Source organism: Gopherus flavomarginatus, chromosome 3 (genome assembly GCF_025201925.1).
Source record: "Gopherus flavomarginatus isolate rGopFla2 chromosome 3, rGopFla2.mat.asm, whole genome shotgun sequence".
Taxonomy (NCBI): Eukaryota; Metazoa; Chordata; order Testudines; family Testudinidae; genus Gopherus; species Gopherus flavomarginatus.
In genome coordinates, this window is record NC_066619.1 from 21,635,862 (window position 1) to 21,663,026 (window position 27,165).

A 27,165-nucleotide genomic window follows, 5' to 3' on the forward strand; every position below is an offset into this window, starting at 1 on the left:
TATTACACTGAACACATTTTTGTATGTTATGCTAAATTTATTGACTGGCAGATTGGACTGATGTGTGTGTGCAACATGCAAAATTCTAAAAGAAAAAACGAAGTTTTGCTACAGAAACGTGACATTTAACAGTTTACATATACAGTGTAGATGAAAAGTCCAGACTAGGTCCCAAGGCAAGTATCCAAGTAGGTCTCAAATAACCCACCTACTATTTGTTCCAGTAAGATTTATCTAATTTATGACTAAAATGCATTCTGACAGCTCAAAACACTTAATAATTAAGTAACAGTTCATTACAATCATTGAGGGAACCCACAGAGGAGAAGCAGAAACAGTACACTGAACCCATTACCCAAACTTTAGTCAGTATAGAGCCATCTGGGAGACAAGACATTAGTGACCTATGAAAATATTGCTCCTTAGATTAAAATACTGTTAAAGAGGACACGAATCCAAATAATCATATAATGCTGAAATTAAACTATTTCAGTTTCAAAGTTACCAAATTGCATCAGTGTCTTTAAAATTCAGTTTCCTTCCTATGTGTCAAGCAACAGTGACCAACTGATGAAGGGAACTCAAACATGCAGGTGTACAGGAGAAGCTAGACACAACATTCTAAGAACATATCCACCTCGCTCTATTTCAGCATGTAGGCTGTACAATGGCTGGTCCTGTTAAAGGGCCCAGTTCTGCAAGGTGTAGATTTCTGATCTCTGGCAGACATCAAAAGCAGCGGAGGGTGCTCTGTACCTTGCAAAACTGAAGCCATCATTTCCAAATTAATGAACTCTCACAAAAGAAAGCAGATCTTTTTGTATTAGGAGGATGTGCTCAATTCTACACTCCTACTGACTGCAGTGAGAGTTTTGCTTGGGTAAGTGAAGGATTTGGCCCAAATGTTCTAACATTGTATTTTTAACAGTTTAGATGATTCCATCTTTACTAACTTCTGCGGCACACTCTCATATTAATACAAAAGAGTAATTGTAACTTTAAAAGGCAGATCATTTAATTTAATCAGAACAACCCCCAAATCACAGATAGAACATAAACCAAATTACTTTTAAAAGAAAATCTAGTGCCCCAATGTTTTAAGATACATATAGATTGAATGTTAAAGTCACAGGAGAAATAAATGTTGCATGTTAAGTATCGTACACACTGCATGTTTCACATGTCAATCTAATATGAAAACTTTGCTATGAGCTAAAAGCTGCAATGCCCCAACCAGATGGTGTTTTAAAATGACAAAAGAGCAATTTTTCTGTCGATTTTTTTAAAGCGATTTTACCTTCCAAATAAGCAAAATTTCACTTTTTCAGCTGCTATATTAGATAGTTGTTTTAGTAAAACTGTACTACTTTATGGCTCAAGCAACAAGGAGCAATAGCTCTTGCCTTTAGACGGACTGTCGGATGACATAGTGCACTGTTTCTCCCCCCGCCAACATGTAGGATTTTAGAAGTTGCTTTGATTTTCTGTTAAATTTCTCCTGAGGAAGTGGTTAAGGTTTGCAGCGTTGAATGAAGCGTGGGTACAGACATACGTCACGGATGTGATGCCTGTTCAGAATCCACGTTAAGAAGCGTTCTAAGCCCAAGCCGTACCCACCATGAGGGCATGTGCCATATTTACGCTATGGAACAAAATGCAAAGATGAAATATTTTTAAAACTCATCAGCCTGTTACTCATCTACACTGGGATAAATATCACACTCAGGGGCTCATATCCTGAATGATAAATGGGGAAACTAAAATGGGCTCACCCCACTGAGTGAGTGTGTGTCTGTCTGATTCCCACTCCTCTCTTTTCTGGATAATAAATAATCAGGAAAGAGGGAGCAGGAAGGAAAGAGGAAGGTGAAAGACAACTTTACACTACACTCCTTTCTTTCCCCCTTTTGTCCTTCTCCACCCCATTCCCCTCCCCCTGCAACCACTGCTGATGGACTGTTAATTTTCCAACAGACTAAGTTACTCTTTTGTCCACTGACAGCAAAAATATTTTATACTTGGAAGCTGCCAAGAGGAACTACTGCCTTTCAAACAGGCAGAGTAGGGGCAGAAGAGTTTCCGAGGGAACTGCACTCACATGCCCAGCCATTTCCAGGCTGCACTGGAGCCTCCAAGCAGGGAGCTCTAATAGAAGCTGTATGCACTGCAGCAAGCAAACGCAATTTCAATAGCCTAAAAACTACCTTGCCACAGGTAGCAACCAATTGCAAGATGCAGTGGGTCAAGTTGCCAAAAGATAGAGAAGTCCCGATCTCTCTCAAATGAACTGCCCAGATTAGTTTTTACTATCATTTTAGCATGATCTGAAAAAGCCACACTCTTTGTATTTGACATACAGGGAGTAAAGTCTATTCACGTACCTGATCCGTATACCAGTAGTAAGGTGTGGAGTCAATACCTTCCCGCTTATAACCCTCTAATAGCTCATCACTGTCCCAGATACGCATTGAGCCTCCAACAATCTCACCAACGTTGGGCATCAATACATCAACCTAAAACAGACAAGACAGGAGGTCATAAACTGTTACATATAAACTACTTGCAACAGGAAAAAAAAAAGCCAACCCAAAACCAATCATAGGCTGAAAAGGTTAGCCCGGTAGCACTTCTAAGGCACACTCCACGGAGGATGGCATGTCCCATTAGCCCCATGTTACAGGAGGGGAATTTGAGCAGAGAGGCTGATTGACTTATCCAAGAACATAAGAATGGCCCTACTGGGTCAGATTAACTGTCCACCTAGCGCACTATCATGTCTCAGATGCTTCAGAGGGAATGAACAAAACATGGCAATTTTGAGTGACCATCCCCTGTCATCCTGTCCCAGCTTCTGACAGTTGGAGGTTTAGGGACACCCAAAACATGGGGTTGCATCACTGACCATCTTGGCAAATAGCTTCATGGAGGATAGGTCCAACAATGGCTGATTCTTTTCTTAACCCAGTTATACTTCTGGCCTCCACATCATCTCATTGCAACACGTTCCAGTGGATGACTGTGTATTGGGTAAAGCAGCACCTCCTTTTCTTTATTTTAAACTTGCTGCCTATTATTTTCATCAGGTGACCCCTAGTTCCCGTGTTACGTGAAGGGATAAATAACACTCCTCTATTCACTTTCTCCACACCATTCATGATTTTGTAGACCTCTATCATATCCCCGCTTAGTTTTCTCTTTTCCAAGCTGAGCAGTCCCTGTCTTTTTAATCTTTCCTCATACACATAAAATGTAGCACAGCTAAGAATAGCACCCAGCTCTCCTGACTTCTGGTCCTGTGCTTTAACGGTAAGACTGTTCTTTTTCTCTCACTATTAGACTGAATATTATCTTTATATAGCATTTGTGTGTGATCAGACTAAACGAAAGCCCTAGTAAAGTGCTGACATTTATTTTTTTCAAGGCAGGTATACAGTTACTTCAATATTTCTTTTTTTAAAGCAAACAGGCCATGTACAAATATAATTTCAGTGAAAGCTATCCCACTTGACTCTCCCATTCAGTCACTTATATTTTCCTGTGCATTCACACACACAAGCACCCATCCCCCTCTCAGAAAGAAACCACCAATATTCTGAGACACAAACTGACAGATTCAGTAAGCCGGGAATCCTCAGGACAACGCTGCATGTAGAATGACTTTATCTCTGCAGGAAATCGACACAGCAAGATTGGTTCATTAATGGTGTCTGTCATCAGTCTCTCAGGAGCTTCTGGGATATCCTAAGGTTAAACAAGATTTTAACAACATTTATGGCCAGACACACTGCTTGAGTTCAGCACTAGGCTTTTCTCCTATAGGTCAGGCAAAAAGAACATACAGTATAACAGAAATTTGAGGAAGGCTTTTGGCAGGAGTGGGGAGAAGCAATTTTAATCAAACTCCGAGAAGTTATATCAGGAAAAAATTATTTTGCATCAGAATATTCACTACATATCAGAGGGTAACAGCTAGGAATAACTAAGACACTAGAAAAAACTAAGCCAGTCACAGACTGGAAGCTGAGAAGAGAGTGGAGTTCTTTCAGATGATCAGTTACTGTTACACAGAAGCTAGTTTTATCTGGCCCTAAAAACTCAGGTATGCTATACATTCCATGGGCATCAGATCTCACTGCTGAGAACTGTTTAAGCACTTCCTTTAATCTATATATTGCATATATGAATATCTTGAATGACCAGTTAAAGACCAATTATATGTACCATTGCATCAAAACCCTCCTAACTTTGAAGTTACTATGGAATGTTGAAGGACACCTAGCAATACACACTCCAGAAGTTTTTGGTTTTCTTAAAAACCAATTCAGCAGTTTTACTATTAATAAAAAACCAGGCACAGTTTAATATCTTTATTAGATTGCTGATATTTTCTGCCTATGCTATAAGTAACTTTATTTAATAATCATTAAGTATCATACAGTCAAATCTATGGTAACATATGTTTCACATGATCTAACATAAAATGCAACTACAATGAAATATCCCTTTTTTGTAGTATTTCATCTATTTTATACAAAAATGTAACATCACCAGCATGGGGTCTCAACTCCATCAAAATCAAAGCACAGCTTCAACTCATCCAGGCTGGAATTCCACCTTTTATGACCATTCTCTAAATGGCTCCCTTCGATTGCAATAGGTGGTGCAGGATGCAAAGAAACTAAGAGCACATCTACACTACAAACTTAAGTCCACCTATGTTAGGTTGACTTACAGCTGCAGTATTTCATGTCCACAATGCCCTCCTTCAGCGGTGCATATCCTCACCAGCAGTGCTTCCACCAGCTTAAGAGGGGTAGCCTGGCTGGGGGCCAGGAGCCCCCTAGTTGTCCTGAGGTGACAGCCCAAGCTGTGTGCCAGGCACAGGGTTCACAGCAGGAAGCCTAACAGCCTTTCTTGTCAATTTCAGCACTGCATCACCCTAATTAACTGACATAAGCCCTACGTCTCTCATGGAGGCAGAGTTGCTACGTTGGTGTAGTAGGGCTCTTACATTAGTGGGAGCAAAACCGTAGCGCAGACTGACATAATTAGGTCAGCGTAAGCTACCTTATGTTCACCTAACTCTGTAGCGTAGACCAGGCCTAAGTCTAATTCTAACAGATACAAGCAATGAGTCTTCAATTAATGACAAATGTAACAACCATTTCAGTTGGCCAATGTTCACTTTCACTGTTGCCTGTGATTTAAATACATATAGAAATATTAGAAATCTAAAATAGAACATGATCTCTCTCTCAGTCCTGGGTTAAGGCAGGCATTGACAGCACCAAAAACATGACAATTCAAACTAAAGGCAGCTTCAGTCTTATTTGCGATGAATAAAGAATGCCACATTGTGTGGCAAAACTTAAAAGATAAACCAGACACTAGAAACTCAGGGCTAGGTGCTGAAAAGGGACGGAGCACCTTAGGCTTTCATTGATTGCACCAGGAGCTGCAGAGGCACAGCCCCTGTGAGGATTTGGACTATATCAAGGTCACAAAAGTGCAATTTTCTGTGCACAGTAAAGGAGACAAAAGGCTAAAAAGGGCCCTAAATCCAGGGAGGAACTGGGCAGAGGGGAGGAAAAAAACCCCACAACTAAAAGGACAGGCACTGTACAGTTTGGAGGTTAAAAGAGAAAGAGAAGAAGGACGTTGGACTTTTTCATCGAAAGTTTTGACTCAAATTTCTCTACTTTTCGATCAAAAGCTTTTTGGGCCAAAATAATAAAATTTTAAAATGTTCCTGATCCAAATTTCTTGGGTTTTTGACTGAAATAATACAACTTTGGCCACTTTTTTTTTTAAAAAGGCAAAATATAATTTATCCAATTTTTTTAACCTACATTTTAAGTTTTTTTCTCAGTATACCCTACATACAATTTTTTGACCAAACCATTTTATTCAAATTTCTCAATTTTCTGAAACATTTTTGACCAAAAGTTTTAATTCAAATTTTGATCTTAAACTATGTGTTTTTGCCATTTTTATTTTAATTGTTTGCCCACAAGGGAGGCTCCCTTCCAAACCCAGTGACATCAGTTCCTTCCACTTATCCTGTGCTACCTCGAGTGTAGTACACAGCAATGGGAGGAAAATGTTAGCACAACACACGAGGGAATGCCATGCAGAGGGGATGTGTCTCTGCATTAGGTTTCCTCTTCCACCCAAGACTCATGTGGATTTCTCTATGGATCCTCAGGCTCAGAGCATCTTCAAAGCCATATTCCCTCCACATGTCTGCAAACTAGAGAATAGATTCTGAAACCCAGTATTCAGGAGGACAAAGACATTGATTTAAAGAAATCCTGGCGCCACTGATCAACATTACCCTTTAGACAGCTAGAAGACCAGGCCATACCCCAAAAATAGTCAAGTAGGTACTTTATAAAACCACTGTTTGCATTTATTGCATTATGATCCAGTCACAAAATTAGGAAAGAAACCAAAGTATGGTACACTTCCAGAATTGAGCTCCAACCTCTTTTAAGATATCAAAAAAATAGAGAGCAAAAGGGTCTTACTTCTCCGAATTCATAGTAGGTGCCATCTTCCTTCTTTACACCGTGTTCCCTTAGCCATGTAATGGCATCTGTATAGTTCATTCGTTTGAAAGGTCGTTTGGGGGGCTGGAAGTTCTGCAATGTAAGATTAGACACACATGAAAACATTAGTGTTGTTTGAAAGGTCATTTCCTTTTAGCAGTGCAGTTAAAAGTTATGAAAGTAGCCAGGCTAAAAAAAATTTAAAAAAAGCACATTCCTACTCAGGAGATCTATTCTGTCTGTTTTCAGAGTCCTCTCTGTTCACTTTGGTGAACACAAGCTTTTCTCTTAGCAGTGCACAGCCAGTAGGGCTTAGAAAGAGCATGCCAGATGCTTTTCTAGCTCATGCTTTAAAAAATTAGTTATAAAGATTCTTCCCCTGAAACAAACTAGAAAAGATGCTGTAGCCAGAATGAATACAGCTTGGCTTTCAGATCCCAGGAAGAGTCTGTGATGCTTAGGAAGAACTTACGGACGGGGCAAATTTGACAAAGAATCCTTTGATAATAGAACCATGCTTTAAATTGTCTGAATGAGAGGGGCAACAAACCAATTCTGGGCTAATATATAGCAAATTTATGATTTCTCTGTTAATTGTTTGTAACAACAAACCATAGAGGAATTGCTTTTTCTAACTTACTTTTGGTGTTGTGGATTGTTTCAAATTGTGTATTTTTTTTAAATAATTGATTCACGCCTCCACGGTCTCCCTTACACCTCCCAGCCAGAAGAGCTGTGCCAATGAGGCTCCCACTACAGCTCTTGGACCTTACCTGCATGGTGTGTGCACTAATGCAATGCAGTTGCCTCTATGGGAGCCTTAGGTAAATACCTGGTCACGTCTGGGGTGCTGAATGACTGTGTGCACACAAAGCATCTATCCCTGTCCACATGCAGCGTTCTGAACCCACAGAATGCTCTCTGCAGGAACCGGGATACAATACCACTCAGGCCATTGAGCCCCTCTGTACATGGATGCATTGGTTCATCAGCACCAGTTCCAGGGCGTACTGCAGATAGCACTACAGGACACTATGCCAAGAGAAAGTTTCCATCTGCTGGGACCCGGGACTGGGTACTTGCAGCAAGTTCAGACTCGCTATATCCATCTCTTTAAGGAAAGATCTCACCTACTCCGTTTCCAGGTCCTGAGCAGAGACTAAACAAGTAGGAGGAAGGCAGTGCTTATCAGAACAAGCCAAGGAAACCTGAGATGCTCTAGTGTCTATGCAACATGAAGGAGTTGGCTAGTGACTGAGAGGAGACTGGCTAGCTGTAGGAGGCTGTTGGCTGGCTTTGGGGGGAAATTAAGGAGACAGTGAAGTAAGGTGGGTCATTGCAGACAGGATGAGGAGGAGGAACCAGCTTTATTGAGCACTGTGTCTCAGCTTAGAAACCACACAAGTAACTGGCTAATATTGTCCGTTTCCTCAGGCTCCCTGTCTGTCTCTCACTTTTGTCTCTTGTCAAATACCTAGACTGGGGCAGAGACAAGCTTTTTGTTCTGTTTGTACAGTACCTATCACAGTGGTTCATGTTAACATGATCTAATTGGTTCGTGATATCATCCATTTGTCACTGTATGATGGAATGTTATGGTCACTTTATATGCCATTTCATATATAATCAATTTATGCTAAATAGATTTAAATTGTAGGATTACAGAAGTATAGGACTGATAAATATTTAGGAGCGATGAGAGTGTATTAGGTATATAAGAAAAGCATGGCTAGAACGTAGGGTCTACAGGCGGAGACCTATAAGATTTTAGCTTAGCCATACTAGGCCATAGCCTTAAGAAGACTTGACATGAGGGGTGACATAGGAATAACCCTGTGCCAGCAAGGTCACTTCATACGATATGCCAATAGGTGGTATTACGAAAAAATGGATTGCAATAGACCACAATGTATTGTCCAAGACTGCAAAACACTTGACTGGAACATCTTTCAATGACTGTCTTGACCACAGAGTACATGGCATGCATAGATGCTAATGAGAATAAAAGGAACTAAAAACAACTTATGAAAAACAGGACATATTTATGGGGTGTGGAAGTACAGATAAGGAAGAGAGAGAGTTTGACACCTTCATGCATGTGTGTAAGGTGTGGTAAGAATTACTCTACAAAAGAGGGTTCCATTGTTGGGTAAAAGTGGGAAGTCCCAAGGGATGGGCCCACAGGAAGCCCCAGCAAGAACCATCCCTCTAGCGATGATCATCTATTAAGAGGTCCATTCGACCCTAGAATATCTTTGAGGATGTGAGTGTGACTAGTTATAATTACTGCATAGGTTTTTATCAGATTTCTTTATGCATGAGTAATTCTAACTTATTGCTTAATAAAACTCGCAGTACAGATAAGACTTTGTACTTGTGATCGTGTCTGTGGTCATTATCCTTCAGCTTTGTGTGTTCATAGAGTCTCCAAATTTGAGAAAAGCACCAGATGCAATTTCACTCTGGTGAGTTTGAAACTGTAGCAACCAAAGCTGAATGCATGGTGGTGTAATACATCATCAAATTCACTCTAAGCAAAATAAAAGGCTACATGATCCATGAATAGGGCTCCTAAGCACTTCTGGAATTCAAACAGCAACAGCTTGTCCTGAGACTTTAAGATATAAACCACCAACCCAATCCGTGCATGACGTAGGTATCAGCCTTGCAGAGGCTGGACTCCTTTTGACATCATTTAGTGTCTTACAAATGATCATAGCTCACTGCTGTGCTCTGTTCATCCCCCGTGAGAATATGCTGCCAAAAGGAAGCTAGGCTGAGGTTCTGAGGGTCATTAAGTCGTATTTCTCACCAAACAGAGATGAATATTCGGGACTGCTTGCCACACCACCACATACCGGGTTTAGGTCATATAGGAAGGTTGATACAGATGATTTCAAGACTCTATCCACTACATCACACACTAAATTCTCCAGACGGGTCAACAAGTCTTCAAAGGTCATGAAAGGACATTCAGCTTCAATGTGAGTATATCTGAAGAACAAGGTCACATCACCATTAGTCATCAGAATGGAGACACTTCCCCTCCTTTCATCAGCCATGTACAAGCAATTGGACTTGAGTAATGAAGACAATCTCCCTATGAGAGGGGAGGATTTCACCCCAATTGCCATTTTGCCCCCTCTCTCCCTACACTTAGCCTATCACTAGAGCTGTCGATTAATTGCAGTTAACTCACACGATTAACTCAAATCAAGTTTTAATCATGATTACTTTTTTTAATCGCGATTCATTTTTTTTTTTAAATCGCACTGATAAGCAATAGAATACCAATTGAAATTTATTAAATATTTTGGGTGTTTTTCTACATTTTCAAATATATTGATTTCAATTTCAATGCCGAATACAAAAACTGTACAGTGCTCAGTTTATATTTATTTTTATTACAAATATTTGCACTCTAAAAAGGGTAAAAGAAATAGCATTTTTCAGTTCACCTCATACAAAGTACTGTAATCTCTCTATTGTGAAAGTGCACTTACAAATGTAGGGGTTTTTTGTTATGTAATTGCTCTCAAAAACAAAACAATGTAAAACTTTAGAGCCTACAAATCCACTCAGTCCTACTTCTTGCTCAGCCAATCGCAAAGAAACAAAATTACGCTACCTGCTTCTTATTTATATCACCAGAAAGTGAGAACAGGCATTCGCATGGCACTTTTGTAGCTGGCATCGCAAGGTATTTACATGCCAACAGTGTTCCCTGTAGTCAAAGTCTCCTCTAATGCTTTGCCTCCCACCCACTGACCTTGGGAACAGGATATTTCCCAAGTAGCTTAGGTCAGCCCCTTGCATATTAGCATAATGCTCCACCTTCCTTTTTGTAGAGTCCTTTGTTCCTGACTGACTGCTGCTCCCTTGCCCTCTAAACACATGCATACTTATACTAAAATGATTCCCATACTCTGCCAGGTGTCTGCGTGTCCTGGACTGCTCAGCTCTGTATGACTGGGCGATACAAAACGTGTCTCCTAATGCAGGGATGCAGGTCTCCAGGTACAGCTGGGATGACTGTGTCAAGTATGCCTCTTCGCCAAAATAATCCAGTTTGAATAGCGTGGAGCCTCCTTCAACCTGCGTTTGGACTAGTGTTGGTGGAGTGATCTGTTGAACAAAACCTCATTATTAAGATAAGAATTGCGTCTATAAAACCAGTCAGAAAGTGGTCTCCCAATTGACAAGTAATTTTTGTGTAATCCACTTCAATATCAAAGTCTATACAGTATATCTAGAAATGTCACTGAGGCTCTGAAGAAGGAAAGCAAGCTATACTTACTTCATAATATCCATTGTCAAAAAAGTGATCCCTGAAGCACTGTATGACCATGGAGCGCACTTTGAGGATTTTGGACATGTTCTCGCCTCGGATCATCATATACCTGTTGTTAAGCTGCACATCAACATCCGATTCCTCATTGATCAGGTTATCAGCCCCTCCAGCTGGAGCCAGACCAATTAGCTCCCAATAGTCACAACTCAACTCATGGCCCCCTGGAGCCTATGGGTTTTAGAAGAAACAACACACACATTAGAAGTTTGGTACTGTCACCTAAAAATAGTTAGAAGTTAGAGTTTAATATCCTCAGGTATTACTAACAAAGGATATTACTGTGCTTTTAAAATAAGTTATTTCTGACCTTATAATATCATTTTAACTTGATACTAGCAGCTATAAGCTCCAATACAACGGGGGCTGGATTCTTTAGACAAGTTCTCTTATGGATGCAGTCAGTCTCCTCAGAGTGACAGGGAGGATTACAACCTGTTTTAAACATATGGTTCCAGCTAACAGGTTTCTAGCTCTGTTTTGCCCACCAGTGTGGATACTGACAGACAGCATGTTGTAGCCCAAGTTTTTAAAAACATAACTCTAACATTGTTAGGCTCTGTTCACACACTGGCTGGCAAGTGCATTTTGGAAACAGATTTGCTGAACTGTATTCAAACATGGCTCCTAAACTCTGTGAAAGAGAGTAGATTGTGACTTGTTTGGCCCTATATGGACACTCTCTTTTTCAAACTTTCTAGACTCAGTAAAACATACACAAGTGTTTGTGTACAAGTAAATGGATTTTCACTGTATGATGAAATTTCTGAATAAATTAACCTTTCTAACAAAGCTCATACTTAACTATTGTCCAGGAAGGATATACAACATAAAGTCTCACGGCAGATTGTGCCATAGTTAATGGGAACTCAGTGAATCAGAGGGCAGAACCCAGTATACTGAATATCAATGGGGGTACTGGGAGTGTAAATTAGGCAGAATTTGTCCCACTCTGTCCTAACATCAGTGGCTAGTTGAACAGCCTAATCTTCAGAATTGGCTCTTGAGTAGCTATTTAGAGCACTATCAGAATAGCTTCTTTTGTTGTTCATTCTCGGATTTTTCTGTGAGAAAAAATTCAAACAAACATCAAGAAACTACATCAAGCATTGGTTTTACAATATGGATTTATATTTATTCTGCAGAAGAGATTTTATAATTGAATTAATTAGACAAAGAGTAACTGAGAAGATATTAGAAAACAAATGTCCTACTAGTTAGTTAGTTTTTTGGGAGTTATAGTTACTAAACATTACTATATTTTAAAGGATATCCTGAAGCTTTGGATCATCCTTATCCAGTTTCTCTCCGCATATGAATTCTTGGAAAATTCTGCAGCCCTATCTTCAGTTTGAACTCTTTTTATGGGCATCCTTTATGAAGCTACTTATTGTAGAACTGACCCTAGCTCCAGATGTGAAAGACTTTGTAAATGTTAACAATCTCAAATTTACATGATCAATTATAAGGCACCAAAGTAAAACACTATTTGATTTTTGGTCTACAACCTTATTGTATTTGTATACATTTCCAGCAGTTATAAATGATGCTGAAATTATCATTAAACATCATAAACAGTGTTAAAATTCAGTTTTCAGGCTATGTGGTTGTGTGTTCTCCTCAAATAAAAATTTTAAAAAAGGCCAAATTAAGGTCTCTATGCTCCCACAGGTAATCCTGCATAGAGGGGAGCCTACAAGCACAAATCTCAGCTAGAAAGGAGAGTTGAGAATCACCATATTACCACTAAAACAATTCTTTAAAAAAAATATTCATCTAACTTTTTAGGAAAATTAAAGCTGTGTCTATATTTAGAAGACAATACTCTTCCATACTAAGGAAATGCAACTTCAGCTAAAAGATAAACTAGAAATATTACCCAGTTAGAACGGACACAAGCACAAACCCATGCACACACGCACGCTCTCTCTTTTTCTCTCTCTCAACCATATGCCATCAATTTTTGAGCAGTAATACCCATTGAAATCAATTATGGAGTTCTTTCCCCCATTCCCTCCACCTTCCCTGCCCCTCCCAAAAAGGGCCATATTGTGCCATCTGACTGAGTGATAGGTCGGTGGGGGGAAAACCCCAGACTCACAGCTGCAACTAACTCCCTCACCTGCTTGCCTTCAGGAACAAGGTTTAGCATACCATACACCGCCACACTGCTCTCCGTAGAGAGGATCACTCCATTGTAACACTGACACTACAGAAAAAGAGACAGACAAAGCTATTTTAATTTACAGCTAGAATACTAAGGTCCAGAGACAAAGAAAGAAGGTTCATAATCACATCGTTAACTCACTCTGTGAACAAGAAAAACTCCGGTGGTATGAGTGAGAAAAAGAGACCCCTTAAACTTTTCATAAAGGTTTAATGAATTAAACCTTAATATAGTTAAGTCAAGCTTTCAAGTGGGGCATAAAAAAGCACTAGGTATTAATAGTTTCTTTTTTGCATTGCAGAACAAAATAAAACCCAGCAACTCACCAGTTCATCTGACAGGACACACTGCAGAAATCCTGTGCCATCCCTTAACACAAGGAACATCAAATTTTTTCCTAGTTAACAAAAAACAAAAACCCAGACTTGTCAGACAAAACTATTACTTTATTCGGTTCAGTAGGCCCACACTCAGCATATGTTGCCACGGCAGTTTGTTTTCAGGGTTTGTCTGTTTAAGGTTGCTCATGATCACTAATAAATACCAGAACTACACATTAAAACATTTGCTGGATGATAAAATCCTTTCCACACAACTGTGTTTTTTACGCCAAAAGATAAAGAAAGATAAAGTCATATGTAGAGCCTAATCCTGGGAGGTGTTCGGCATCGAAATCCCCCAGGGCAAAATCCTGGCTCCACGGAAATTAATGGCAAAACTCCAATTGATCTCAACAGGGTCAGGATTTTACCGCCAATAATTTGACAAGGAGTGTTGGATGTTCTCAGGGCCAGGCCCTTTGGACTGGCCATACACAGGTGCTATATAAAGGTGCTGAATATATAGGCCTAAGTTACAGCTATTATGCAAGAAACGATGTAGCCCCTCCCATCCACAACTAAAGAAAGCCCTCTTGTTCAAGTTTTTCCTTCTGGGAAGAAAGATTGCACAGCATGCATGCAATAGAAATTGCTATTAAGCCAGGACAGCCAGCATCACACCCTGATAACACCAAATTCAATCCTCCTAGGATACCTGGGAGAGGACATCTATGAAGCATCAGTGGATCCAGGATCAGGATGGACAGCTTTACCAGGTGCTACAGAAGCTGTTCATTTTCCACACACCTCCCAGCTTTTCTAGCATGAGCAAGGTGAGCCAGAATATGATCTGCTATACTCTACCCCTTGGATTACTAGTACTTGCTCCTCCTCTCTGCATTGACTCAATTACTTTTAAGGGCTAACTATTTACCTTGTCTACGTAACCTGTGGACCCAGCCAAAAACCTTCACTCGTTGGCCTCTGTGCGCCTCTAGAGCACGAATCTTCACCTGTAAAGCACGAATTAAAATCAATGAACCACAGAGATAAATCATAACAAACCAACATCTAGATAGTGCCTTTCACTTCCACAGCTTCGTGGGACATGGGCATATAGGATATGCACCCAGAAACAGCTTCTTCTAACCATTGAAAGGCACAGACATCTGGGATACAACACAACAGGGACTGAATAGCACCTATCAATACTGCATGACAGTTTAGGGCACCGAGGGAAGAATATCCTATCAAGTTAGAAATAGAAAAACTTGTGTTTAAGCACCTCTTATGTCCTAACCAAATTTCATGTTGGGTTATTACATTCTACTTAACAGTCCTACTTTGCCAGATAGCATCATGGGAACTTTAATGGCCACAAGTGATCAGGAATTTGGTTTTACATCTGATCTGAAAACAACAAAAGAGTCAGCACATGTAAAAGTTCACTTGAGAACCATGCCTCTCAAATATTACTTATACGTCAATATATACCAAATTGCCACACCATTATGGGCAAGAGATCTTGAACACACAGTTCTCCCTCACATGGAGGTCTGAACAGCTTTTTCTGCACTAATTTTTAAAACTAATCAGTAAGCCAGGAGTTCGGTTAGAAGCCCAAATGAGAGAGAGGATAACGAATTAGAATTGTAGGTAGCTGGCACTTTCTGATGCATTTTATTTTGGAACTGATTGAATCTCATCACAAAGTCACTGTTGAGGCATTGATGTGGTCAGACTTACTCTCCAACTGGCAGGCTCATGTTGCTCTTCACACTTATCTAGTTATTGGTTAATAGATTTTAAAGCCCCAGCCATCTGCAAGTTGGAATTACTACAGTGCATTGGCCAGGGAAAGACTGAGATTGACTTCAGTGCAACTGAGTACACTGTCCCTTTGCTTATGTTGGAGTGAAAATCTCAAATCAAAATTCTTTCATACATGCTGTAAGAAGTGTCTTCAAGATTGTGATCTGGCAGAATGTTTATTTTTTGCTTCCCAATTCCTCTCTGATTTAGACTTGCCAAACCTCACTGACTTCTGTGTGGCTGCACGAATATAATTCAGTAGAACCTGGGGCTCATATATATACACTGGATATTAATTAAGTATGTATGTTTTTCAAATCAGCAATATTTCCTCCATCCCCCACCATGGCAAAAGCCCTTCTGTTGAGGGCAGATTTTAAACAATTTTTAGCAATTAAAAAAACCAACAGAAACTCATCAGGCTGTTTCAAACAGAAATACAGTTGGCTCTTTTCTTCTGGTGCATGGGAACTGGGAGAATCCAAAATTAAAGTCAAGAAGGCTCAGTGAACTGTGAGGTGAATGAGGGAGATAAAACATATGAGGATATGCTAATGACCAGAGAATAAAATCTCAAGGAAGGAGAAGCATAGTAGACTTCAACAGCTGGTGATGATGCAGAGCACACCTCAGAATCATGCTGTTTATAAATATAAGAAAGAGACAACATGCATCTGAGGAAGTGGGTATTCACCCACGAAAGCTCATGCTCCAAAACGTCTGTAAGGTGCCACAGGATTCTTTGCTGCTTTTACAGATCCAGACTAACACGGCTACCCCTCTGATACCTGACACCATGCAAGGCACTGCATTTAGCCGTATGGAGTGGAAATCCATCAACCTCATGAAGAAACTTGCACAAATACAGACAGATATCATCTTCCTTTCCAAATGCAAACGGATGGACACCATACCAAATGGACTAAAGGTAAAAAATCCACTGCTATCTACATACTACACAGACCACAGTGAGAGATTATGCCATACTCTATCAAAAAAACTGAGGAACCACCTGATCAGCATCCTATACAGCAAACAGGAAAACATCAAAAAAGAGCTCTCCAACCTGGAGACTCTCATTAATAACCAAACTTCTATACAAACGGACTTCACTAGAATAAGACAGGAGATCTACATTACTCACTTCACCTCTCTACAAAGGAAAAAGGACTGTAAGCTGTCTAAACTCCTACCTGCCACATGGGGCCACAACCGTGGTACCCCTAACCCACCCAGCAATATCGTCAATCTATCCAACTACACACTCAGCCCAGAAGAAAAGTCTGTCCTATCTCGGGGATTCTCTTTCTGCCCTGCCACCCCCACCAACATGATACAGTTCTGTGGCGATCTGGAAGCCTACTTTCGCCGTCTCCGACTCAAAGAATACTTCCAGGACAACACTGAACAGTGCACTGATACACAGGTGCCCTCCCACCAACAGCACAAGAAGAAGAACTCCACATGGACTCCTCCTGAGGGTCGAAATGACAGTCTGGACCTATACATTGAATGCTTCCGCTGGCGTGCACAGGCAGAAATCGTGGAACAACAACATCGCTTGCCTCACAACTTAAGTCGTGCAGAACGCAATGCCATCCACAGCCTCAGAAACCACCCTGACATTACCATCAAAGAGGCTGATAAAGGAGGTGCCGTTGTCATCATGAACAGGTCTGACTACCAAAAGGAGGCCGCCAGATAACTCTCCAATACCAAATTCTACAGGCCACTTCCCTCAGATCCCACTGAGGAATACACTAAGAAACTACAGCATCTACTCAGGACACTCCCTACACTAACACCAGAAGAAATCAACATACCCCTAGAGCCCCGACCAGGGTTATTCTATCTACTACCCAAGATCCACAAACCCGGAAATCCTGGACGCCCCATCATCTCGGGCATTGGCACTCTCACTGAAGGACTGTCTGGATATATGGACTCTCTACTCAGACCCTATGCCACCAGCACTCCCAGCTATCTCCGTGACACCACTGATTTCCTGAGGAAACTACAATGCATTGGTCACCTCCCAGAAAACATCATCCTAGCCACCATGGATGTAGAGGCTCTCTACACAAACATCCCACACACAGATGGAATACAAGCTGTCAGGAACACTATCCCTGATGATGCCACAGCACAACTGGCTGCTGAGCTCTGTGCCTTTATACTTACACACAACTATTTCAAATTTGATGACAATATATATCTCCAGATCAGTGGCACTGCTATGGGCACCCACATGGCCCCACAATATGCCAATATCTTTATGGCTGACCTGGAACAACGCTTCCTCAGCTCTCCTCCACTCATGCCCCTTCTCTACCTACGCTACATTGATGACATCTTCATCATCTGGACCCATGGGAAGGAGACTCTGGAAAAATTACACCACGATTTCAACAGTTTCCACCCCACCATCAACCTCAGCCTGGACCAATCTACACGGGAGGTCCACTTTCTTGACACCACGGTGCAAATAAGTGATGGTCACATTAACACCACCCTATATCGAAAACCTACCGACCACTATGCCTACCTTCATGCCTCCAGCTTCCATCCCGGACACATCACACGATCCATTGTCTACAGCCAAGCACTGAGGTACAACCGCATCTGCTCTAACCCCTCAGACAGAGACCAACACCTACAAAATCTCCACCAAGCATTCTCAAAACTACAATACCCGCACGAGGAAATAAGGAAACAGATCAACAGAGCCAGACGTGTACCCAGAAGCCTCCTACTGCAAGACAAACCCAAGAAAGAAACCAACAGGACTCCACTGGCCATCACATACAGCCCTCAGCTAAAACCCCTGCAATGCATCATCAAGGATCTACAACCCATCCTGGACAATGATCCCACACTTTCACAGGCCTTGGGTGGCAAGCCAGTCCTTGCCCACAGACAACCTGAGAACCTGAAACATATTCTCACCAGTAACTGCACACCGCACCATAATAACTCTAGCTCAGGAGCCAATCCATGCAACAAACCTCGATGCCAACTCTGCCCACATATCTACACCAGCGACATCATCACAGGACCTAACCAGATCAGCCACACCATCACTGGTTCATTCACCTGCACATCCACCAATGTAATATACGCCATCATATGCCAGCAATGCCCCTCTGCTATGTACATCGGCCAAACTGGACAGTCTCTACGGAAAAGGATAAATGGACACAAATCAGACGTTAGGAATGGCAATATACAAAAACCTGTAGGAGAGCACTTCAACGTCCCTGGCCACACTATAGCAGACCTTAAGGTGGCCATCCTGCAGCAAAAAAACTTCAGGACCAGACTTCAAAGAGAAACTGCTGAGCTTCAGTTCATCTGCAAATTTGACACCATCAGCTCAGGATTGAACAAAGACTGTGAATGGCTTGCCAACTACAGAATCAGTTTCTCCTCTCTTGGTTTTCACACCTCAACTGCTAGAACAGGGCCTCATCCTCCCTGATTGAACTGACCTCGTTATCTCTAGCTTGCTTGCTAGCATATATATACCTGCCCCTGGAAATTTCCACTACATGCATCTGAGGAAGTGGGTATTCACCCATGAAAGCTCATGCTCCAAAACATCTGTTAGTCTATAAGGTGCCACAGGATTCTTTGCTGCTTTTACAGATCCAGACTAACACGGCTACCCCTCTGATATAAGAAAGAGATTGTTACAGGGGCTTCTTATCCAGTGCATTAGATTTCACTCACACATTTAGGCTCTGGAAGACTGGGATCATTCTTGATGGTAATTTTCTTAGCTTCTTCCAGGTTCTTCTCTCGTCGCAAACTGTCTTCTGCCTAATTTTAAGACATTTTCCCATAAAATATGTATTAGTCATGTAGTGGTGTTAATGATACCTACAATCAGGTTATTTGTACCAGTATCACTGTGCACAGACAGCCATACGAAACCATTACGTACATCTCTAAAGATGAATGTTTACATAGAATCTCAGCCCTGCTACAATATGTCAAAAATCTGCCTTAAGATACATGGGTGCAATTCCCAGGACATGAAACACTTCCTAGAAGTGCTCTTAACCTGGTTTAGAGAAGGTTGGAGGAGTTTAGAGACATCCACATCCAAAATTTGTAGAAAATTATCCCATCCCTGATGCAGACCAAGACACTTGTCTTAGTGAAGTGAAAACAACTAGCATACATATACACTGAAGTCAATGGGAGTCAAACCATGTATCCAAGGATAGAATAGGATCTGTTACATTTATCTTTCTGCCCTTCTCTGGCAAAATTAAACTATCTGGGCACACAAGCAGTGGGTTTAAAAGTTGTAATGCTGACTAGTGCTCTACAGATCACTTTGCCTGCTATGGCCTTCATCCACCACTATAACAGCACGCTCAGGATTAGCATATGCCATTTTGAGGGGAACAAAGATGGATTTTTTTTTATTTTTAATTTCTAAATGAGCTGACTTGGCTGTATTCATAACCCACCTCTTTCTTCTCTCTAGCTTCATGCTTCATTTGTTCTCTGTGCCATGTTTTTTTGACATTCTTCATTTGTGACTTAGAAATAACATCCCATCTCTAGATGGATCCGGTGAGATATGGGGGGAAGATGGGAAGAGAAAAGTTATTTGTGTCTTGAAAAATAGGAACCTTAAAACCTCATTTAATTAAAAATATCCATTTAAATTACATCACCTCGTTTTCTTTTTGCGAGTCCACATAAATAGTAGGAAATGGTTCTTTTCCTGCTGTCATCAAAGCCTTAAATGGAAAAAAAAGTGCAAAAGTCAGTTTCATCATAAGAGTACTGAAGCCAGACTGTCAATGAGATAATATGGTGGACATTCTATGCTTAAAAAACACATCAATGAGGACCACATGTTAAGATATATAAGATTTACATTTAAAGACAACAGCAGCTTAAAAAGCTAGTGGCCCACCACTAGTTTACAGTATTTCCCGAAATAATTGGCTGTTTGTCCTGAAGGGAAACAACATGACTTGAAATAGACTTCATGTGTTTTCTGCAGATACCTTCAGAGCTGTTTTGAAAGGCTTCTTCTCTGTTCCATCGCCAGTACAATCGCAGCCCTCACGTTCAGAAACATACATCTCTCCTGTAATGTAGAACAAGCATATACAGGTACTTTAAAGCAAGCACAAAACTTTGCAAGATTTTAAAAGGGACTGGATATGTATATGGCTATCGAGAATACTCAGTATCATCATAATTAACAAAGACATGTTTTTGAAGAGACATTAAGCCTCATGCTTCAGGTCTCAAGAGAATCTTTAACTGTTTGGGCATGTCTACACAGAACTCAAGTTCCTAGACCCTGGGTTTGTTATCCTAGAACTTGAGTGTCAACACGCATTTGTGACCCCAGATTAGGAACTTGTGAAGCCTGGTTCCTACCTGGGGCTCCGGAGTCTTCACTGCATTAGGCAGGCCTGAGTCCAACTACCCACATCTTCAGACTTCCTAGCACCCTCCCAAAATGTGGTAGCAACGGCCCTTTGTTTGTGATGCAGTGTAGGAAAACTTGACTGTCCACTAAACCACTGACAGAGGACAAAGAAAGTCAGCCCATAGAATATGTTTGGAACTGCATCTACACCGCAAAGCAACAGGGCTTGAATCAACTCAACACCTGTGGGGTCCTGGGACTAAGCCACGGGCTAGTGCAATTTGTGTGTAGATGGAAGTAGGGGTTAAAGCTTGAGTTCAAACTCCAGGCTTACTCTGCTCTGCAGACATAGACTAGTATCCCACATCCACCTATTGAGGTTTCTTACACCTTTCTCTGAAGCTTTTGGTGCAGACTACTGTCAGAGACAGGATACTAGGCCAGACAGATCTTAGATCTGATCCAGCATGGCAATTCCTATGTTCTTATTAACTCAATAGTGCTGTCTTTGCACAGTAACTACCACATACCTAGTTAAGACAACTAAGACAACACAAGGTGGCAAATAACTACTAGACACGCTGCGTATAACTGTAAAAAGTGCCTAAGGGAGATAAGTGACTACGGATTATCAACACAAGCTGGGCACCCACTTCTTTTGGCACGTTTAAGAATAGCAGCCCTAAGAGTTCATCCTGAAAGTCTGTTCCTCTTCTCCTCAAAGTGATGTGTACCTTCTTTGATATCAACCAATCGTGACTGCACACTAGTTATTTGTGCTTTTCAAGGTGATGGGTGTGTATGCTGCAACTCCCAATTGTTGCAAAATTTTGGTGTAACTTCTCAGTGCACATTTTCCCCACAACAGGAAAATAAGGATATTTGGTTTAATATAACTTTTTGAAATGCAGGTTATCTGAGAGCATAATGCTTTTTTAGCTTTATGCACTTTTCTTTTTGTTGATTCCTTTAGGATATATTCTCACCTCATTAGCTGTGCTCAATGTCTGTTGTGCCACTTCCTCTTTTACTGTGTTTTTTCTCCTATATCATCCTCCCTGGTGTTGCCCCTTTTGTTCTACTCATCCATGTCTCTTCTCTCTAACTAGCAAGACGTACAATAACTCAGTTATATAGAATTTGCCACATTGAAGCTCATTGAATCTGATATCCAGGACTGCATGCTTCAGAGGAAAGCAACAAAAACAAACCCACAATGCACATCGCTAATTGTACAATTATTGGTGGAAGAGGAGAGCTTTTGGGGTGAAAAGAAGAGGAAGGAAAGGAACCAAGAAACATGCATTAATGCATAACTGTTGACTACCTTTATAATTGCAAAAGCAACGAACAACCATTATCAGCCCTTAAAAATATCTTGCTATAATCCCTTGATTTGGTGGCTACCTGCACCACAAAATTCCACTGGCCCATTATGTGAAGTATCTCCTTTATTTGTTCCAATTTTACCACTTACTAATTGTATCAGGTGGCCCCTTTTTCTTGTTGCCTGGAATACAAGAAAGGACTGATCCATTTTCACTATTCTGGTCCAAGACAAAAGCTGGCAAATAGGTAACATGACAGATGAAATTCAGTGCAGACAAGCACAAGGAGAAGCATGTTGGAAGAAAGTTTTAGACATTCTTACACGCTGATGGGGTCCAAATTAACTCACTCAAGAGAGAAACCTGGTCATCACAGAGGATGGTTCAGTAAAAGTACTTGCCCAACATGCAGTGGTGGCCAATTAACCAAACACTGTGCATGGCAGGTTGCATTCAAAAAGGAATAGGGAGTAACACTAAGACATTCTATAAATTGATGGCACACCCTCACCTCGAATACCATCATCAGTTCTGTTCATTCCAGACAAAAGGGCAATGAAAAATATTGGAAGCATGGAAAAGCTTCCGTACAACAAGAGACTGAAAAAAAGATTAGGACTGTTTAGTTTAGGGAGAAGACAGAGAGGTGAGATAAGGGTATATAAAACAAGGAGCCACACAGAGAAGATATGCCAGACACTTATAACAATAACAGTTAGAGAAATTACACACAGGCAAATTAACAAGCAACACAATCGAAGTAAGGAACAAGAAAAGGTATTTTGTTGGGTTTTTTTAGTAGCTATATTTCATAGTTAAGATGTGGACCTAGTTATCACATACTATTACTTTAGGACACAGATTAGTAAGAATAAAAAAGGGCATATTAATACCAGTGTTAAGAATATCTAGTTAAACTACCTAGGATAATGTACAAGGGATATTGACCCTCATGCTTCAGGAGATAAGCCAGACAATACATGGAGTCAGACATCTCTCCCTCACTCCCCTGGGCATGTAATTGCAGAATTGTCCACTATAGGGCTTTCACACTTTCCTCTGAAACATCCAGTTCTGGCTAATGCCAGAGAGAGAGACAGAGAGAGAGAGAGACACAGAGAGAGACAGAGAGAGAGAATACCAACCTCAGTGGATCACCTGCAACAGCAATTCTTAGCTTCCTAAATTCAAGCGTGTGTGTATACATCTGTGTCTGTCTCTAGATATAGACACAGAATCACAGAAATGTAGGGCTGGAAGGAACCTCGAGAAGTCAAGAAGTCCAGCACCCCGTACTCAGGCAGGACCAAGTAAACCTAGACCATCCCTGATGATGTTTGTCCAGCCTGTTCCTCCCTTGGAAGCCTATTCCAAAGCTTAATTACCTTTATCATTAGAAAGCTTTTTCTAACATTTTACCTAAATGGCCTTGCTGCAGTTTAAGCATATTACTTCTTGTCCTACTTTCAGACTTATCAGGTCCTCTCTCAGTCTTCTTTTCTCAAGACTAAACGTACCCAGTTTTTTAAAGCTTTCTTCATATGTCATGTTTTCTAAACTTTTTATCAATTTTGTTGCACTCCTCTGGACTCTCTCTTTGGCCACATTTTACATGAAGTAAGGCACCTAGAACTAGACACGGTTCTCCAGACAATGCCTCATGAGTGCAGAGCAGAATAATTACCTCCCAAGTCTTGCATACAAAACCCCAGAATGATATTAATCTGTTTCACAACTGCATCACATTTTTGGCTCAGATTTGTAATGCACTGTAAACCCCAGATTCTTTCACCTAGCCAGTTATTTTCCCCATTTTATAGTTTTGTATTTGATTTCTCCTTCCTAAGCGAAGCACTCTTTTGGACAAGGAGGATAAACAGTGAGATGGCAAAATTTGCAGATGATACAAAACTTCTCAAGATAGTTAAGTTCAAAGCAGACTGCAAAGAGTTACAAAGGGATCTCACAAAACTGGGTAACTGGGCAACAAAATGCCAGATAAAATTCAATGTTGATAAATGCAAAGTAATGCACATTGGAAAACATAATCCCAGCTATACATATAAAATGATGGGGGTCTAAATTAGCTGTTATCACTTGGTGTCATTGTGGACAGTTCTTTGAAAACATCCACTCAATGTGCAGGAGCAGTCAAAAAAGCTAACAAAATGTTGGGAATCATTAGGGAAGGGATAGATAAGACATAAAATATCATATTGCCTCTATATAAACCCATGTACGGCCACATCTTGAATAGTGCATGCAGATATGGTTGATCCATTTCAAAAAAAGATACACTGGAATTGGAAAAGGTTCATAAAAGGACAAGAAAAATAATTAGGGGTATGGGACAGCTTCCATATAAGGAGAGATTAATAAGATTGAGACTTTTCAGCTCAGAAAAAAGATGACTAAGGGGGGATATGATAGAGGTTTATAAAATCATTACTGGTGTGGAGAAAGTAAATAAGGAAGAGTTATTTACTTCTTCTCATAATATAAGGACTAGGGGTCAAATGAAATTAATAGGCAGCAGGTTTAAAACAAACAAAAGGAAATACTTCTGCACACAATGCACAGTCAACCTGTGGAACTCTTTGCCAGAGGATGTTTTGAAGACCAAGATTATAAGAGGGTTCAAAAAAGAACTAGATAAATTAATGGAGAATAGGTCCGTCAATGGCTATTAGCCAGATGGGCAGAGACAGTGTCCCTAGCCTCTGTCTGCTAGAAGCTAAGAAGGGGCAACGGGATGGATCATTTAATAATTATCTGTTCTGTTCATTCCCTCTGGGGCACCTGACGTTGGCCACTACTGAAAGACATAATACTGGGCTAGATGGCCTTTGGTCTGACCCAGTATGGCCATTCTTATGTCCAAATAAAAAACAAATATTTATTTAACACTTCTGTCATTTCTGTGTTGTTACTGATAATTCTGGCTACCAATGGACCAATACCATTGTCAGGATTCTTTTTGTTCACTTATATTCCACACCTGAACACAGCCACTTTATGAACTTCATACCCTCATATTTCAATGTCTGTACTTTGACCCATCAACCTTTTACTACCAATCGGGGATATTACAGATTATGTATTCCTTATGCCACCCGATATTAAACCAAACTTTGCATCCTCGATAATCTGTATGTTATTCCCTGATAACCATAAACTTCTATGATTAAACTCTGTACTGTTCATGTTTTTTTTAGCATCATCTTAATAAAATATTTTTTAAAACTCCTTCTTGCCATAAATTTCTCCTTGTGTCCCTTGGCTTCTCTTATCAATTTTCTACAATCCCTAACTGCTGATTTATAGCCATTACTATTAACTTCCCCTTTATTCCATTTTATCTATCTTATTTATTTTACAGCTGCCTTCCCTTCCACTCTAAACCAGGTTGTTTTTTTAATCAACACAGCCTTCTTCCTCAGCTATGGAACTGTGGCGTTTTAGGGCATCTACAAAGGTGTTCTGAAATGAATCCCAATTATCATTCTCATTTTTCAATTAAATTATTCCTCCCAGCTGATTTGGCTCATAAATGCTTTCGGCTTTCTGAAATTGGCCCTATGAAAGCACCAAGTGTACTATATATATTACTGGTCCGGACTTTATTCTGCTTGTACATTATAAATGTGATCAAGCCATGATCACTTGTACCTAAGCTACCATTAACTTTTAGTTTTGTGATCAGTTCCTCTTTATTTATTAGAACAATGTCTAATATAGAATCTGCCCGAGTTGGCTTAGAGTTAGGAAACTGTCATATATAACATTGAGAAATTCCAGGGATGCTTTAGTAGAAGATAACCAGCACATCACTCAAATTGAAATCCCCTTTTTGTTTGTTTTAAAAGGGATGAATGTTTAGTTTTTATTACAATAAAGCGTTTGGGATACAGTGTGTCTAAAAATGTTGTAAAAAATTAACTGAGCACATTTAGAGGACAAACTTTTTAGCTACAATGATACAACAGTGACTCATACTTCCATGGTGTAGTAATTGATCAGATTTAAAAAAACACAGCACTGAACTGCCTCATGACATCCATGGAAAAAGGTTGTCTATGCAGCCTACTGAAATGGATTTAATCCCCACACATCACACACTGCCTTTCTGATGGTGGCTAGTACAGCTTCTTTCCTGCATCAGAATGCTGATAGAGCTTGTGGCCAGACACACCAGGAAATGGGTGCAGCTCTCCCAACCCAGCACTGGTCAGCACCCACCTCTTTAGCATACACACCGCCAGTAGCAGTGCCTCTTGCCCAGCAGCAGGTTATGATGGGACCTTTCAGCCACTTAATAAGAACTGCCACACTAGGTCAGTCCAATGGCCCGTCTAACCCATTATCCTGTCTTCTAACAGTTGGCAGTGTCAGATGCTACCGAACGAATCAGCATTTGAGTAATCCATCCCCTCATCCAAGCCTAGTTTCTGGCAATCAGAGGTTTAAGGACACCAAGAGAACAGGGTTACATCCATGACCATTCTGGCTAATGGCCATTGATGTAACCATCCTCCATGAACTTATCTCATTTTTTTAAAAACTGATTTATACTTCTGGCCTTCACAACATTCCCTGACAATGAGTTCCTCGTGTGGACGGTGCATTAAGTGAAGAAACACTTCCTTGCCATTGACTGCGGATTTAACTATCCTGAATAATTTTATAGCATCTACAAACTTTGCCATCTCACCAGTTGTTCATTATTTATCTGCAAAAAGGAGACATGTTGAATAGGTCGCACAGGCCCCTCGCTACTTACCTCCCTCTGCGATGAAAACTGACCGTTGACTCCTACTTTCGGTTTCCCGTGTTTTATCCGCTTACTGACGCACGAGGGGACCTGCCCTTTTCGGCGAGGGGCCTTGGCAGGCCAAGTACCACCCGCCACGCGAGGGATCGGAGAGCGACTGTGAGTAACACCGACCTCGAGAGCAACGTGTCCTTCCCGCTGGGCCGGGCCAGGGGCCACCCCAGGCCGGGGTCTCCCCGCGCTGCCCCGCTCGGGGGGCGATGTGGGGCCCGAACGGCACCTGCTACTTCACAGGGCCCGCGCTCGGCGCCCGCGCCCCGCCACCTCAGCCGCAGGGACTCACCTAGGCCCAGCTCGCCCGCCTCCTGGATGAGCAGCGCAGACATGGCGGCAGCGGAGACTCCTCGTGCGCCCGGCCCGGCAGCGGGTTCTGCAGCAAGCGGCGCCCCGGCAGCGGGATTGCATCAGTC

General features: G+C 41.1%; 1 protein-coding gene across 1 annotated transcript; it reads right to left on the minus strand.

Moving 5' to 3' along the window:
* Positions 1-16: 16 nt before the first annotated feature.
* On the minus strand, positions 17-27,165 carry NARS1 (asparaginyl-tRNA synthetase 1). The gene is made up of 15 exons (XM_050944732.1): positions 27,039-27,165; positions 20,223-20,305; positions 19,884-19,949; positions 19,674-19,766; positions 18,925-19,014; positions 14,318-14,396; positions 13,390-13,460; positions 13,019-13,105; positions 10,846-11,067; positions 10,474-10,673; positions 9,407-9,542; positions 6,528-6,641; positions 3,610-3,741; positions 2,382-2,513; positions 17-1,642 (listed from the first exon to the last, which is right to left on the minus strand). The coding sequence occupies exons 1-15, from the start codon at positions 27,079-27,081 to the stop codon at positions 1,511-1,513; spliced, it is 1,680 nt and encodes a 559-aa protein (XP_050800689.1). The 5' UTR covers positions 27,082-27,165; the 3' UTR covers positions 17-1,510.

What these genes read in the sequence shown, in the direction of transcription:
- NARS1 (XM_050944732.1), bottom strand. Translation starts at nt 27,081, where the DNA reads ATGTCTGCGCTGCTCATCCAGGAGGCGGGCGAGCTGGGCCTAG. An exon ending in AAGCTAGAGAGAAGAAAGAG is followed by an intron (nt 19,015 to 19,673) that starts GTGGGTTATGAA and finishes TCTTAAAATTAG; the next exon opens with GCAGAAGACAGTTTGCGACG. An exon ending in TTGACAATGGATATTATGAA is followed by an intron (nt 10,674 to 10,845) that starts GTAAGTATAGCT and finishes TTTGTTCAACAG; the next exon opens with ATCACTCCACCAACACTAGT.